At 45.0% G+C, this 18,062-nt stretch overlaps 1 protein-coding gene across 1 annotated transcript in view; it reads right to left on the bottom strand.

The window, feature by feature from the left end:
• LOC126260636 (uncharacterized) overlaps nucleotides 1–18,062 on the bottom strand; it is a 206,337-nt gene that overhangs the window by 64,313 nt on the left and 123,962 nt on the right. Inside the window, exons 14-16 of the mRNA XM_049957973.1 lie at nucleotides 15,780–15,932; nucleotides 14,666–14,864; nucleotides 13,680–13,834 (exon numbers count right to left, since the gene is read on the bottom strand). Of these exons, the coding sequence (XP_049813930.1) occupies nucleotides 13,680–13,834; nucleotides 14,666–14,864; nucleotides 15,780–15,932 (507 nt within the window). The remainder of the gene's footprint in view (nucleotides 1–13,679; nucleotides 13,835–14,665; nucleotides 14,865–15,779; nucleotides 15,933–18,062) is intronic.

The following is an 18,062-nucleotide window of genomic DNA, read 5'->3' as shown; positions in this document are numbered from 1 at the left end:
GGATGGCAGAATACCACTGTTGGAGGGGTGGGAAGGATAGTGGGCAGGACATTTCTCATTTCAGGAAATGATGAGAGGTAGTCAAAACCCTGGCAGAGAATGTAATTCAGTTGCTCCAGTCCTGGGTGGTTCTGAATTATGAGGGGAATGATCCTCTGTGGCCAGATGGTGGGACTTTCCCAAACACTTATATGTGGATACAAATAATGCTGTAATTTGTACTTTATTGACACTGCTAAACGATACAAATTTGCATGTTATGAGGACGGGGGAGAGGGGGAGGGAGGGAGGGAGGGATGGAGAGATTGCTGATGTACTAACATTGATAACTGTGGAAATTACCTCTGCATTACGTATACAGGTAACTAGTTCGAAAACTGCCAATGTTTTTCCTCTTATATTACTCATCTGCTGCTTTTATTTACTGCTTCACTTTAAGCATTTCTGTAAATTCACTGGTTTCAGAGAACTCTATAAGCTATTTATACACTGAAAACACTGAAACAGGCATTAATGTAATATTCTTGCTGCACACTTCTATACAATGACTTTTTTGACCAGAACTGCTTCATCCTATACAACATCGTCGACAGGACTGACTGCGGACCTTTGTTACAGAGCCGAGTGGAGGGTCTGAATCAGAGGCTGAGACGGTTCTGCGACCGTGTGGGCTGCAGATTCCTCGACTTGCGCCATAGGGTGGTGGGGTTTCGGGTTCCGCTGGATAGGTCAGGAGTCCACTCCACGCAACAAGCGGCTACACGGGTAGCAGGGGTTGTGTGGCATGGGCTGGGCGGTTTTTTAGGTTAGATGGCCTTGGGCAAGTACAGTAAGGGCAACAGCCACAACGGGTGCAGGGCAAAGTCAGGACATGTGGGGACCAAGCAGCAATCGGTATTGTAATTGTAAACTGTCGAAGCTGAAATTGTTATAGATACAGAAAGCTGGCTGAAGCCAGAGATAAGTTCTGCCGAAATCTTTACAAAGGTACAGACGGTGTTTAGAAAGGATAGATTGCATGCAACCGGTGGTGGAGTGTTCGTCGCTGTTAGTAGTAGTTTATCCTGTAGTGAAATAGAAGTGGATAGTTCCTGTGAATTATTATGGGTGGAGGCTACACTCAACAACAGAGCTAGGTTAATAATTGGCTCCTTTTACCGACCTCCCGACTCAGCAGCATTAGTGGCAGAACAACTGAGAGAAAATTTGGAATACATTTCACATAAATTTTCTCAGCATGTTATAGTCTTAGGTGGAGATTTCAATTTACAAGATATAGACTGGGACACTCAGATGTTTAGGACGGGTGGTAGGGACAGAGCATCGAGTGACATTATACTGAGTGCACTATCCGAAAATTACCTCGAGCAATTAAACAGAGAACCGACTCGTGGAGATAACATCTTGGACCTACTGATAACAAACAGACCCCAACTTTTCGACTCTGTATGTGCAGGAGAAAGAAAACTGGCATTCTACGGATCGGAGCGTGGAATGTTAGATCCCTTAATCAGGCAGGTAGGTTAGAAAATTTAAAAAGGGAAATGGATAGGTTAAAGTTAGATATAGTGGGAATTAGTGAAGTTCGGTGGCAGGAGGAACAAGACTTTTGGTCAGGTAATTACAGGGTTATAAATACAAAATCAAATAGGGGTAATGCAGGAGTAGGTTTAATAATGAATAAAAAATAGGAGTGCGGGTTAGCTACTACAAACAGCATAGTGAACGCATTATTGTGGCCAAGGTAAACACAAAGCCCATGCCTACTACAGTAGTACAAGTTTATATGCCAACTAGCTCTGCAGATGATGAAGAAATTGATGAAATGTATGACGAGATAAAAGAAATTATTCAGGTAGTGAAAGGAGACGACAATTTAATAGTCATGGGTGACTGGAATTCGTCAGTAGGAAAAGGGAGAGAAGGAAACATAGTAGGTGAATATGGATTGGGGGAGAAGAAATGAAAGAGGAAGCCGCCTTGTAGAATTTTGCACAGAGCATAACTTAATCATAGCTAACACTTGGTTCAAGAATCATAAAAGAAGGTTGTAGACCTGGAAGAATCCTGGGGATACTAAAAGGTATCAGATAGATTATATAATGGTAAGACAGAGATTTAGGAACTAGGTTTTAAATTGTAAGACATTTCCAGGGGCGATTGTGGATTCTGACCACAATCTATTGGTTATGAACTGCAGATTGAAACCGAAGAAACCGCAAAAAGGTGGGAATTTAAGGAGATGGGACCTAGATAAACTGAAAGAACCAGAGGTTGTAGAGAGTTTCAGGGAGAGCATAAGGGAACAATTGACAGGAATGGGGGAAAGAAATACAGTAGAAGAAGAATGGGTAGCTCTGAGGGATGAAGTAGTGAAGGCAGCAGAGGATCAAGTAGGTAAAAAGACGAGGGCTAATAGAAATCCTTGGGTAACAGAAGAAATATTGAATTTAATTGATGAAAGGAGAAAATATAAAAATGCAGTAAATGAAGCTGGCAAAAAGGAATACAAACGTCTCAAAAATGAGATCGACAGGACGTGCAAAATGGCTAAGCAGGGATGGCTAGAGGACAAATGTAAGGATGTAGAGGCTTGTCTCACTAGGGGTAAGATAGATACTGCCTACAGGAAAATTAAAGAGACCTTTGGAGAGAAGAGAACCACTTGTATGAATATCAAGAACTCAGATGGATACCCAGTTCTAAGCAAAGAAGGGAAGGCAAAAAGGTGGAAGGAGTATATAGAGGGTTTATACAAGGGCGATGTACTTGAGGACAATATTATGGAAATGGAAGAGGATGTAGATGTAGATGAAGATGAAATGGGAGATAAGATACTGCGTGAAGAGTTTGACAGAGCACTGAAAGACCTGAGTCGAAACAAGGCCCCGGGAGTAGACAACATTCCATTAGAACTACTGATGGCCTTGGGAGAGCCAGTCATGACAAAACTCTACCATCTGGTGAGCAAGATGTATGAGACAGGCGAAATACCCACAGACTTCAAGAAGAATATAATAATTCCAATCCCAAAGAAAGCAGGTGTTGACAGATGTGAAAATTACCGAACTATCAGTTTAATAAGTCACAGCTGCAAAATACTAACGCGAATTCTTTACAGACAAATGGAAAAACTGGTAGAAGTGGACCTCGGGGAAGATCAGTTTGGATTCCGTAGAAATGTTGGAACACATGAGGCAATACTAACCTTACGACTTATCTTAGAAGAAAGATTAAGAAAAGGCAAACCTACGTTTCTAGCATTTGTAGACTTAGAGAAAGCTTTTGACAATGTTAACTGGAATACTCTCTTTCAAATTCTGAAGGTGGCAGGGGTAAAATACAGGGAGCGAAAGGCTATTTACAATTTGTACAGAAACCAGATGGCAGTTATAAGAGTCGAGGGGCATGAAAGGGAAGCAGTGGTTGGGAAAGGAGTGAGACAGGGTTGTAGCCTCTCCCCGATGTTATTCAATCTGTATATTGAGCAAGCAGTAAAGGAAACAAAAGAAAAATTCAGAGTAGGTATTAAAATTCATGGAGAAGAAGTAAAAACTTTGAGGTTCGCCGATGACATTGTAATTCTGTCAGAGACAGCATAGGGCTTGGAAGAGCAGTTGAACGGAATGGACAGTGTCTTGAAAGGAGGATATAAGATGAATATCAACAAAAGCAAAACGAGGATAATGGAATGTAGTCAAATTAAATCGGGTGATGCTGAGGGGATTAGATTAGGAAATGAGAGAAATGAGACAATTAAAGTAGTAAAGGAGTTTTGCTATTTAGGGAGCAAAATAACTGATGATGGTCAAAGTAGAGAGGATATAAAATGTAGACTGGCAATGGCAAGGAAATCGTTTCTGAAGAAGAGAAATTTGTTAACATCGAGTATAGATTTAAGTGTCAGGAAGTCATTTCTGAAAGTATTTGTATGGAGTGTAGCCATGTATGGAAGTGAAACATGGACGATAACCAGTTTGGACAAGAAGAGAATAGAAGCTTTTGAAATGTGGTGCTGCAGAAGAATGCTGAAGATAAGGTGGGTAGATCACGTAACTAATGAGGAGGTATTGAATAGGATTGGGGAGAAGAGAAGTTTGTGGCACAACTTGACTAGAAGAAGGGATCGGTTGGTAGGACATGTTTTGAGGCATCAAGGGATCACAAATTTAGCATTGGAGGGCAGCATGGAGGGTAAAAATCGTAGAGGGAGACCAAGAGATCAATACACTAAGCAGATTCAGAAGGATGTAGGTTGCAGTAGGTACTGGGAGATGAAGCAGCTTGCACGGGATAGAGTGGTGTGGAGAGCTGCATCAAACCAGTCTCAGGACTGAAGACCACAAGAACAACATGTGCAGAACAGGGAATCAGTGATCATAAGGCCGTTGCAGCATCCCTGAATATGGAAGTTAATAGGAATATAAAAAAAGGGAGGAAGGTTTATCTGTTTAGCAAGAGTAATAGAAGGCAGATTTCAGACTACCTAACAGATCAAAACGAAAATTTCTGTTCCGACACTGACAATGTTGCGTGTTTATGGAAAAAGTTCAAGGCAATCGTAAAATGCGTTTTAGACAGGTAAGTGCTGAGTAAAGCTGTGAGGGACGGGAAAAACCCACCGTGGTACAACAACAAAGTTAGGAAACTACTGCGAAAGCAAAGAGAGCTTCACTCCAAGTTTAAACGCAGCCAAAACCTCTCAGACAAACAGAAACTAAACGATGTCAAAGTTAGCGTAAGGAGGGCTATGCGTGAAGCGTTCAGTGAATTCGAAAGTAAAATTCTATGTACCGACTTGACAGAAAATCCTAGGAAGTTCTGGTCTTACCTTAAATCAGTAAGTGGCTCGAAACAGCATATCCAGACACTCCGGGATGATGATGGCATTGAAACAGAGGATGACACGTGTAAAGCTGAAATACTAAACACCTTTTTCCAAAGCTGTTTCACAGAGGAAGACCGCACTGCAGTTCCTTCTCTAAATCCTCGCACAGACGAAAAATGGCTGACATCGAAATAAGTGTCCAAGGAATAGAAAAGCAACTGGAATCACTCAACAGAGGAAAGTCCACTGGACCTGACGGGATACCAATTCGATTCTACACGGAGTACGCGAAAGAACTTGCCCCCCTTCTAACAGCCGTGTACCGCAAGTCTCTAGAGGAACGGAAGGTTCCAAATGATTGGAAAAGAGCACAGGTAGTCCCAGTCTTCAAGAAGGGTCGTCGAGCAGATGCGCAAAACTATAGACCTATATCTCTGACGTTGATCTGTTGTAGAATTTTAGAACATGTTTTTTGCTCGAGTATCATGTCGTTTTTGGAAACCCAGAATCTACTATGTAGGAATCAACATGGATTCCGGGAACAGCGATCGTGTGAGACCCAACTCGCTTTATTTGTTCATGAGACCCAGAAAATATTAGATACAGGCTCCCAGGTAGATGCTATTTTTCTTGACTTCCGGAAGGCGTTCGATTCAGTTCCGCACTGTCGCCTGATAAACAAAGTAAGAGCCTACGGAATATCAGACCAGCTGTGTGGCTGGATTGAAGAGGTTTTAGCAAACAGAACACAGCATGTTGTTATCAATGGAGAGACGTCTACAGACATTAAAGTAACCTCTGGCGTGCCACAGGGGAGTGTTATGGGACCATTGCTTTTCACAATATATATAAATGACCTAGTAGATAGCGTCGGAAGTTCCATGCGGCTTTTCGCGGATGCTGCTGTAGTATACAGAGAAGTTGCAGCATTAGAAAGTTGTAGCGAAATGCAGGAAGATCTGCAGCGGATAGGCACTTGGTGCAGGGAGTGGCAACTGACCCTTAACATAGACAAATGTAATGTATTGCGAATACATAGAAAGAAGGATCCTTTATTGTATGATTATATGATAGCGGAACAAACACTGGTAGCAGTTACTTCTGTAAAATATCTGGGAGTATGCGTGCGGAACTATTTGAAGTGGAATGATCATATAAAATTAATTGTTGGTAAGGCGGGTACCAGGTTGAGATTCATTGGGAGAGTCCTTAGAAAATGTAGTCCATCAACAAAGGAGGTGGCTTACAAAACACTCGTTCGACCTATACTTTAGTATTGCTCATCAGTGTGGGATCCGTACCAGATCGGGTTGACGGAGGAGATAAAGAAGATCCAAAGAAGAGCGGTGCGTTTCGTCACAGGATTATTTGGTAACTGTGATAGCGTTACGGAGATGTTTAACAAACTCAAGTGGCAGACTCTGCAAGAGAGGCGCTCTACATCGCGGTGTAGCTTGCTCGCCAGGTTTCGAGAGGGTGCGTTTCTGGATGAGGTATCGAATACATTGCTTCCCCCTACTTATACCTCCCGAGGAGATCACGAATGTAAAATTAGAGAGATTAGAGCGCGCACGGAGGCTTTCAGACAGTCGTTCTTCCCGCGAACCATACGCGACTGGAACAGGAAAGGGAGGTGATGACAGTGGCACGTAAAGTGCCCTCCACCACACACCGTTGAGTGGCTTGCGGAGTATAAATGTAGGTGTAGATGTAGAATTATGCCATGTGGCAGTATTGAGTGAAATTATGCAACATATGAAAGCAATCTTGTCCACAAGTAAACATAATGAGAGAAATTATTAAGTTTAGGTTAAATTACCCAAGTGCTTTCATCATAACAGTTTATTGCCTACCTGAATGGATGGGAATTTCACACATGGAGATTCATTGACTGCCCCTTGTATGGGTAAATTTGAGCCCTTTATCGCTATACTTTTTTCATCATCAATCATCACCAATTTTGAAGGATTTTTCAACATCTACAAACATACTCCACAATCCACCATACGGTGCGTGGCAGAGGGTACCTTGTACCACAACTAGCATCTTCTCTCCCTGTTCCACTCCCAAACAGAACGAGGGAAAAATGACTGCCTATATGCCTCTTGTAATTCTTTTAAACAGGTGAAGTACAGGAGTGGGCCAAGTTCAGAACCTTGTATATTTAATGTTTCCTCCTTTCAAATAATTGTATGTGGACATTTACACCTCACTGCTTTCAGTGAGAGAGCATCAGGAATTCGGGTGAGGGGACTACACTGATTCATGTCTAAAAAATTCAACAGAAAACACTCTAAGAAAACATTTAATATAGTGACTTGTGGTCAGTCATTATGAACTCTAACCCATATAAATATCTGTTGTCTGGTTGTTTCCCTATTAATAGCAGTCTTATCTAGGTAAAAAGGAGTCACAGCTGTACGAAGAAAACTGATCACCTCATTCCTCATGAACATTCTACACCTGACCACCATTCATACTGATACTGAATTCATGGTGACTGCTGAAGAGTATATGCAAACAGGGCAAAGTTTTTTTTTTTTAAGGGCGCTCAACTACTGAGGTCATTAGCGCCCAGTCACAATTGTTAGAGCACATAGAATCTAGTAAAACTCAAGGGGAGGGGCGGGGGGGGGGGGGGGGGGGGGCACCAGAAAGTCCATACAAAGATGCAGATAAAATAAGTAAAAGAGTTAAATGTCTTTGGACAAGCCAGTCAAAGTTATAAAATGAAGAACACGAGCAGCTGCTCGAGCGTCATCAGCTAAAATATCCGGTAAAGTAGACGGCAGGGACAGGACTACACGAGATTGACTAAAGCGGGGACATGACAATAAAACATGGCGCACTGTTAATGCTTGACCACAAGGGCACTGCGGGGCTGGGTCACAGGAGAGCAGGTAGCGGTGGCTAAACCGCCAATGCCCAATCCGCAACCTGGTCAGAAGGACCTCTTCTCGCCGAGATGGTCGGGAGGAGGTTGTCCAAGCAGTTGGGAACGGTTTTACTGCCCGGAGCTTGTTTCCTTGGAGGGATGACCAAGTATCCCACCACAACGACACAAGCCTCTTACAAACAACCCCACTAACGTCAGATGACGGGACACAATGGGAGGCTGGCCGAGGCAGGAGGACTGCAGCCTTGGCTGCAGCATCAGCAGCCTCATTCCCAGGCACTCCTACATGTCCGGGAACCCACAGAAAGCTGACAGGAGAGCCATCATCAGCGAAAGAATGGAGGGACTGATGGATCCGTTGCACCAAGGGATGGACCGGATAGGGAGCTCCAAGGCTCTGAAGAGCACTGAGTGAATCAGAGCAGAGTACATACGATGAATGGCGGTGGTGGCGGGCATACTGAACGGCCCGATGGAGAGCAAAAAGCTCGGCCGTAAAGCTGGAACATTGGTCGAGGAGCCGGTATTTAAAGGTGACGGCCCCAACGACAAAGGCACAGCCGACACCATCATCAGTTTTGGAGCCATCGGTGTAAATAAAGGTGTGACTGGCAAGTCGCGCACGAAGTTCGACAAACCGTGAGCAATACACTGCAGCTGGAGTACCCTCCTTCGGGAGCGAGCTGAGGTCGAGATAAATATGAACCGGAGCCTGGAGCCAAGGTGGTGTCGGGCTCTCACCCTCTCTGAAGGTGGTAGGGAGGGCAAAATCCAATTGTCGAAGCAGGCGACGGAAGCGGACTCCGGGGGGCAGCAGGGCAGACACATACAACCCGTACTGACGGTCGAGAGAATCGGCGAAGAAGGACTGGTAAGAGGGATGGTCGGGCATAGACAACAGCCGGCAGGCATACCGACACAACAGTACGTCGCGCCGGTAGGTCAATGGCAATTCGGCAGCTTCAGCATAAAGACTCTCGACAGGACTAGTGTAGAAAGCTCCGGTTGCAAGACGTAACCCCCGATGGTGGATGGAGTTGAGACGGCGTAATAGGGATAGACGAGTAGACGAAGCTCCCATAATCCAGCTTCAATCGGACTATGGACTGATACAAGCGAAGCAGGACAGTGAGATCCTCTCCCCAAGATGAACCACTAAGAACTCTGAGGACATTAAGGGAACGTGTACAACGGGCCGCCAAATAAGAGACGTGCGGAGACCAACGAAGTTTCCTGTCCAATGTGAGCCCTAGAAACTTAGTTGTTTCCACGAATGGGAGAACAACGGGACCGAGACGTAAGGATGGCGGAAGGAACGCTTTATATCGCCAAAAGTTGATACAAACCGTCTTCTCTTCAGAGAACCGGAAGCCATTTGCCACGCTCCATGAGTATAGGCTGTCTAGACAACGCTGAAGGCAGCGCTCCAGGAGGCATGTTCTCTGGGCACTGCAGTAGATCGCGAAGTCATCGACAAAGAGAGACCCTGAGACATTAGGTGGAATGCAATCCATAATTGGATTGATCGCGATGGCAAAAAGGGCTACGCTCAAGACGGAGCCCTGAGGCACTCCGTTCTCCTGGAGGAAGACGTCGGAGAATACGGAACCCACACGTACCCTAAACTTTCGATCTGTTAAAAAGGAATCAATAAAAAGGGGCAGGCGACCGCGTACACCCCACCTGTGCATAGTGCGGAGGATACCTCCTCTCCAACAGGTATCATAAGCCTTCTCCAAATCGAAGAACATGGCTAACGTTTGGCGCTTTCGCAAAAAGTTGTTCATGACGAATGTCGACAAGGTCACATGGTGGTCAACAGCGGAGCGGCGGCGACGAAAGCCGCATTGAACATTGGTAAGTAGCCGTCGAGATTCAAGAATCCAGACTAACCAAGCGTTAACCATGCGCTCCATCACCTTACAGACACAGCTTGTAAGAGAAATGGGGTGGTAACTAGAAGGAAGGTGTCTATCCTTCCCAGGTTTGGGTATAGGAACAACGACGGTGTCACGCCAACGCATGGGGACCTGACCTTCGGTCCAGACGCGATTGTAGGTACGAAGAAGGAAGCTTTTGCCCGCCGGAGAAAGGTGTGCCAGCATCTGAACGTGAATGGCATCTGGCCCGGAGCAGAGGACCGGGACAGTGCAAGCGTACGTTCGAGTTCCCGCATAGTAAAGGGGGCATTATAAGTTTCCAGATTCAGCGAGTGGAAGGAAGGTCGCCGAGCCTCTTCTGCCTCTTTCCTGGGAAGGAAGGTAGGGTGGTAATGGGCGGAGCTTGAAACCTCCACGAAAAAGTGGCCGAAGGTGTTGGAGACAGCCACAGGATCAACAAGGACCTCATTACCTGAGGTCAGGCCAGGTACCGAGGAGTGGGACTTAATGCCCGACAGCCGGCGCAGGCCACCCCAAACGACAGAAGAGGGAGTAAAACTGTTAAAGGAGCTGGTGAAAGAGGCCCAACAAGCTTTTTTGCTGTCTTTGATGACTCTACGGCATTGCGCTCGGAGTCGTTTGTATCCAGTACAATTCGCCAACGTAGGATGGTGGCGAAAGGTGCGTAAAGCACGTCGTCGAGCACGGATAGCGTCTCTACAAGCCTCATTCCACCAGGGGACGGAAACGCGACGTGAAGAAGAGGTAGTATGAGGAATGGAACGTTCGGCAGCATTGATGATAACAGCCGTGAGGTATTCGACCTGACTGCCACAACTGAGAAAATCGTGGTCCGGAAAGGTCGCCAGGGAGGAGTAAAGTCCCCAGTCAGCTTTCGGTATGTTCCAGCTTGAAGGACGTGGGGATGGGGTGTGGTGCAGGAGACGAACGACACAGGGGTAGTGGTCACTCGAATAGGTGTCAGAAAGGACATACCACTCGAACCGACGGGCAAGAGTGGTAGAACAGATCGAAAGGTCCGAGTGGGAGTAGGTATGAGTAGAGTCCGAGAGGCAGACAAGATTGAGATGGTTGAAGACATCCGCCAAGAGGGAGCCTCTTTGACAGGATGCAGGAGAGCCCCAAAGGGGATGATGGTCATTGAAGTCGCCAAACAATAAAAATGGCGGAGGAAGCTGAACAATCAGGTGCATCATGTCAGCCCGACTAACTGCGGATGACGATGGAGTGTAGACGGTACAAACTGAAAAAGTAAAGGCAGAAAGAGTAATACGGACAGCTATTGCTTGGAGTGGGGTGGTCAATGGGATGGGATGGTAATAGACATGGTCCCGAACGAGCAACATGACCCCACCATGAGCTGGAATACCGTCCACAGGGGTGAGGTCATACCGCTCCGAGGTATAGTGGGTAAAGGCAATACGGTCAGTTGGGCGCAACTTGGTTTCCTGGAGACCAAGGACGAGCGGACAGTGCAGGCGGAGGAGCAGTTGTAATTCCTCCCGATTAGATTGAATACCTCTTATGTTCCAATGTAACAAGGCCATCGCTAGTCAGAAAAAAGGGGGGAACGAGACGGGGGAAGAGCTGGTCACCTCGACGGCCGCGGAGGGCCAGGTTTCGAGGGAACAACGCTACAACCGGCGGGAGGCGGATCCTGTTCCTTCGAGTCGTCGCCAGCTGCGGCCGCTGTCCCGGGTTGCGTAGGAGGGGCAGCATCATTTGCCGATGAGAGGTCAGCTGAGCGCCTGGCAGCAGAGCGTCCCGACGAAACTGAGGACGGCCGGGAGCAGCAACTCACGGATGGAGCATCAGACGAAACGCGCCGGGGTGCAGAGGGGGATAGAGACTTCTTCTTGGAGGCCTTCTTGGAAGTCCGAGGAGGCACAGGGATGGTGGGCTGGACCCGAAGAAGGTCCTCACGCGCGGGGTCCGTTTTGGAACGCCGGACCTCGGAAGCCAGGGTCCGGAACGTTTCCTCGATGGACGCCTGAGAAGAGGATCGCTTCTCAGGCGGCGGGGTGGGGGCGGTTGGGGGGGGGAGGAAGGGTGGCCCCTGGGGCAAAATGGGGCGGGGGCCACGGGGGAGGAGGATTTGGAAGGGAGGGATTTGGGAGGCGGAGGCATAGACCCCGGATGGGGGGAGGAGGTGGAGGGGGGACAGGATAGGGGTGAGGATACTGTGGAAGGAGTGGACACGACTGAGGCAAATGAAGTTGTCAACGTCACGGGATGGAGGCGGTCATACTTCTTCATGGCCTCAGAATAAGAGAGACGATCCAAAGTTTTGAGTTCTTGAATCTTCTTCTCCTTCTGATACGCGGGGCAGTCTAAAGATCTAGGCGAGTAGATGCCAGGACAATTAACGCACCGAGGTGGTGGGGTGCATGTATGTTCCTCACGAAGAGGACGTCCACAATCGCCACAGAGGGGCTCAGCCTCACACTGTGACGACATGTGCCCAAAGCGCAAAGAACGAAAGCAGCGCACAGGAGGCGGGACGTAAGGTTGCACGTCGCACCGGTAGCACATCACCTTTACCTTCTCTGGGAGAACGTCGACCCTCGAAGGCGAGGATAAAGGACCCGGTGTCGATGCGACGGTCTTTGGGGCCGCGCTGGACTCGCCAGACGAAATGCACGCCTCGGCGCTCCAGGTTGGCCCTGAGCTCCTCATCAGATTGCAGCAGGAGGTTCCGATGAAAAATAACCCCCTGCGTCCTATTCAGTGCCAGATGCGGGACAATGGACACTGGGATGTCCCCTAGTCGGTCGCACGCCTGGAGCGCCACCGACTGTGTGGCGGAGGTGGTCTTTATAAGAACGGACCCCGAACGCATTTTACTGAGAGCCTTGATTTCCCCGAAGATGTCCTCGATGTGCTGAACAAAGAACATGGGCTTGGAGGTGGCGAACGTCCCCCCCATTGGTCCAAGAACAGACCAAATAGCGGGGGAAGTACTTCGCCCCAAGCTGGCGGGCCTGTCCTTCCTCCCAGGGAGTGGCCAAGGGGGAAAGGGCAGGAGAACCAGAGACAGTACCTTTCTTTTTAAAAGACTCAGCCACAGAGCGACCTGATACATGTTGATGATTCATCTGCGAAACGTCCGCCCCGATACCACCCACTCCAACCAGGGGCTCTCCCCACGGGCGCCACCCAGCCTCAGCAAGGGCCACCTGGCAGGATGACCGTTGCCGGGAGTCCTGATGCCCCAAGGAGACGGGCATCTACTCCTTGGCCGACGTGGGGAGGGTGCAGCTCAGGTATCGGCAGTACGATCCCTGTGTTGTCAGGGGGGCTACAACCTAGAGGGTACATGACGACCCCACCACAACGGGCTGGCTACCGTGCTGGATTTCGGGTGCCATGGAAAGTCCATCATGATCGTAGGTGCAGATGGGGACGCACTATGGGCGTAACTTGTACAACTCACCAGGCGTTTAGGCCCAATTTGAGGAATAGTGGGTATGGTTACAACACCGTTACAATGCTGAGTGCCAAGGTCTTAGTGCACGGAGGACCAGTGATACACCACTTAAGGCGTCCTTCCCCAAAAGGCTCGTACTTCTGTAGAATTTTGAAAAATGGAGGTCAAACCCCAAGGGGGACCATCACATGGAAGGCCGAAACGGTTGAAACTCCTTTTAGTCGCCTCTTACGACAGGCAGGAATACCTCGGGCCTATTCTTACCCCAGACCCGCAGGGGGGCAGGGCAAAGTGAACACTTCTCCTTCTGTTGTAGTCACCTGGTCTAACAGCATGCACACAAAGAACCTGAGTATTATATATTTGTGGACTAATACCTTTTACAGGTTCTTCTAATGAATAGCATGTGCATTAATGACCACTGTGGGTATATTTTATTTACGTTTTTCTCAAATGTTAACTCTGTACTACAGCAGTGCAGTGCATCAAACTTTGTTTTGTCTCTATTGGAGAACGGTATTTAGTTTGAATGGGGAAGCAAAGAAAAAAATTGTAGAGAAATCTGTTGGTGCCCAGGGTGGGAGGGGGTGGGTGGACACACACACACACACACACACACACACCTACCTTTACAATACATTCTTCATTTTCATCACTTGTATCTCCGTCTGACGAATCATCTTCATGCGTGCCTGTACTTGACGTATTATCCGGTACGGGTAAACGACTTTCTCGGAGTGCCCATTCTTTCTCCACTTCCTCAAACAATTTCTCTCGTTCACCTATATAGAAAAAACAACTTTTATTACATAAAACTTGCTGTTCTTACTTAGGTATCATAATTTCAGTTATGGAGACAATTTACACTAATAAAACAGCAGATAAACTATGGAATGAATAAAGGCGATGAGCCATTGTGAAGAGAAGGGGTTAAGCAGTAGATGCATATACATAAGCAACTGAAAGCTGTAGTTAAGCTTTTAAAATAATGTATTTCTGCTGAGCAAATTGCATCCACAAAAACAGACTAAAAATACAATACATGTTGCAGATAGAAATGTTTTCATGTCAGATGCAAGTGGCATATGAAGCATATGTACAACTTCACTGGTATTGACATACCTGGGGAAAATCTAAAAAAAATGGCTGCGAAACTATATTTTTCTCTACTTCTAAGGGTTTCTTTTGCCAAATACTTGGCACTCTGCCTCCTGAAAGTATTAGCCAACAATTCCGTTTCACTGTGGTTTTATACTTTTACATCACGGCGGTGCATGGAACTAAAGTAAGTCAACTGAAAGAAATTTGCCTTGGACAATTCTACATAAATAATATCAGATACATGCAGGAAGTTTAGGACGAATACAAAAATTTGGAAAAAAACTACAAAGCCAAGCAATAATTAATTAAAAATGTTAAAAACATATGGGGAGGAAGCCAGCTGAGCAAACAAACAAAATGGCGAATAGTGGGATTTTCAGGTCACAGCGTCTGAGTATTTGACAGAACACAACCTCTAGAATACTGGCAAGCATTCAATTTGCATAAACATGAAATTTGGCATTCTATGCGGAGTGACCTAATGCAATGGAATTTGAATGTGTTAGGAATACCTGGAGACAATGTGTCATATGGAAGTAGATATTTGCAATATATATCATCCAACTTTGTAACCCTGTCTTGTGCTGCTTTCGGTATTTTCATTCCATCAGCAACTCGCTGCCATTTCTTCTTTTCAATCACTTCCTTCAGTCCACCAAAACTTTGTACTGTCTGATACAACCTTGGCAGGTCTACTTCCATACCTCCAACCTATAATAATAATAATAATAATAATAATAATAATATTTTAAAAGACTTTTGAAGTAACTCATAATAGCAGTTCCCAGTCAAAACTTAAAAAGGTCAGGTCAGCAAAATGTTTAAATTGCGTTTTTATTTTTAGTAGCATCGTTGTCAGTTCGCTTCTACTTTCATCAGAACACGGTTGCAATTGTGCTGAAAATGTGATGAAGACACAATGTTATTATGAATGTTACAGTAGTTTAATGCATATGGTTGTAATGAAAGACATGGAATGAAACAAAGAAACTACATCACCATGGCAGAGAACACTGAAAATTAAAACAAAACATGTATGGTTTAAACAGAGAATTTCAAATTGTCAGATCAGATGTATTGTAAAGTAACCAACTGAGACAAATATGCAGTTAAGCTTTTGGTTAACTATAAGTTTATGATACTAATACCAAAGTCAATACATAGTTTAAATCTCTTTTTCCTCATCAGATTTTTTATCTGCTGATTACATACAAGAAATTTGCAAAATGAGTTCCCATATACATTTGGATTCCAAGATTCATTATCTATGCATGTGGTTATAAGTTGAGCACATGGAAAAAACATTTTCAAAAACAAATTATTTAATATTCAGAAACTCAGTTTCTTAAAAACTAAAACACGAGCTCTCTCATAAACTACTGTATATTGTAAATCCAGTGGTTAGAACTGCTTGAAAGAGCTCAACATGGGCTCATCTGTATGTTGTACATATTATGTGTTAGTAAATTACTTAAATTCAGTGGGACACTCAATTCAAAAAGAAATTGCGTTACAGCTTTGAAACTGGTTAACTGAACAAGTTGTTCCATATTTAAAAGTTAAAAGGAATCTCCAAAATTTTGATTGTACATTCATAAGTTATTACACGTGGTCAACAACACTCACCCAAGGAGGATTGTTCAAGAGTATGCTTTGAGTAGCCAAGTATTTTTTAATTGCCATCATTTCTCTTACATTTGGTCCCCAACGATGCAACATTTTATGAACATACTGGTTATAGGCTGTAAATCTCATTTCATCGGAAACTTTACATTCCGGCTGAAAAAAATAACAACAGAAAGTTAGTACCTTCATAGAATCAAAAAATAAAGAGCTAGAGAAACGTAATACAATACTTGCACTTAAACTACATCAGCAACAATAAAAAACATTACTCCTGTGTCGACTCACACAAAAACAAACTTATGAGCAATCCTTCCCCCCCCCCCCCCCCTCTCTCTCTCTCTCTCTCTGTGTGTGTGTGTGTGTGTGTGTGTGTGTGTGTGTGTGTGTGTGTGTGTGTGTGTGCGTGTGCGCCCTCTTCCCTCCCCCAGTTTCAGACAGGTGTCTGCAACTTGACACGTCTTCTTTACGGTGAGAAGCACTCTATCTTTTTCCTACATTGTTGATAATCCTACCTGATGTTTCCACTGCTTGAAAACATACATTTCCGTTTAAAAGGTGCAACTTACAGTAGTTGTAAGCATACCCAATTGGTTACAAAAATGTGATGCCAATACAGGGGCCAGTGTCAAAATTAAGCCACAGTCAAACAGTACCTCAAGGTCTGGTGTGGGTAGTGGCCAAGTTTTAAGCAAACCACTGCGCGGGGTAGCCATACGGTCTGAAATGCCTTGCCATGGTCCGCTTTCCAACCACTGCTTCCCATTCATCCCCCTAGATTTTACAACTGCCATCTGGTTTCTGTACAAATTGTAAATAGCCTTTCGCTCCCTGTATTTGACCCTGCCACCTTCAGAATTTCAAAGTATTCCAGTTAACAGTGTCAAAAGCTCTGTCTAAGTCTACAAATGCTAGAAATGTAGGTTTGTCTTTCCTTACTCTATCTTTTAAGAAAAGTCATAGGGTCAGTACTGCCTGAGTTGTTCCAACATTTCTACAAAATCCGAACTGATCTTCTCCAACGTCGGCTTCTACCAATTTTTCCATTCATCTGTAAAGAATTCATGTTAGTATTTTGTAGCCGTGACTTATTAAAGTGATAGTCCAGTAATTTTCACATCTGTCAACATCTGCGTTCTTTGGGATTGGAATTATTACATTCTTATTAAAGTCTGAAGGTATTTCACCTGTCTCATACATCACCAGATGGTAGAGTTTTGTCATGGCTGGGGCTCCCAAGGCTATCAGCAGTTCTAATGGAATGTTGTCAACTTCTAGACCCCTGTTTTGACTTAGGTCTTTCCGCACTCTGTCAAATTCTTCATGCAGTATGATATCTCCCAATTCATCTTCATGTACATCCTCTTCCATTTCCATAATATTGCCCTCCAGTACATTGCTCCTGTATAGACCCTCTATATACTCCTTCCACCTTTCTGCTTTCCCTTCTTTGCTTAAAACTGGTTTTCCATCTGAGCTCTTGATATTCATACAAGTCATTCTCTTTTCTCCAAAGGTTTCTTTAATTTTCCTGTAGGCAGTATCTATCTTACCCCTAGTGATATATGCCTCTACAACCTTAAATTTGTCCTCTAGTCATCCATGCTTAGCCAATTTGCACTTCCTGTTGATCTCATTTTTGAGACATTTGTATTCCTTTTCGCCTGCTTCATTCACTGCATTTTCGTATTTTATCTTTTCATCAATTAAATTCAATATCTCTTCTGCTACCCGAGGATTTCTACTACCCCTCGTCTCTTTACCTACTTGATCCTCTGCTGCCTTCACGATTTTATCTCTCAAAGCTACCCATTCTTCTTCTACTGTATTTCTTTCCCCTGTTCTTGTCAACTGCTCCCTAATGCTCTCTCTGAAACTCTCTACAACCTCTGGTTCTCTCAGTTCATCCATTTCCCATCTCCTTAAATTCTTACCTTTTTGCGGTTTCTTCTGCTTTAGTCTACAGTTCATAACCAATAAATTGTGGTCAGAATGTGTATCTGCCCCTGGAAATGTCTTACAATTTAAAACCTGGCTCCTAAATCTCTGTCTTACCACTATACAATCTATCAGAAATGTTCCAGTGTCTCAAGGCCTCTTCCACATATACAACCTTCTTTCATGATTCTTAAACCAAGTGTTAGCTATGATTTAAGTTAAGCTCTGTGCAAAATTCCACCAGGCGGCTTCCTCTTTCATTCCTTACCTCATTCCATATTCACCTACTATTTTTCCTTCTCTTCGTTTTCCTATATTGAATTCCAGTTCCCCATGACTATTAAATTT

The sequence above is a fragment of the Schistocerca nitens genome, chromosome 5, assembly GCF_023898315.1.
Source record: "Schistocerca nitens isolate TAMUIC-IGC-003100 chromosome 5, iqSchNite1.1, whole genome shotgun sequence".
In the NCBI taxonomy this organism is placed as follows: Eukaryota; Metazoa; Arthropoda; class Insecta; order Orthoptera; family Acrididae; genus Schistocerca; species Schistocerca nitens.
The sequence above is the reverse complement of the archived record's forward strand: the minus strand, read 5'-3'. Positions and strand labels throughout refer to the sequence as shown.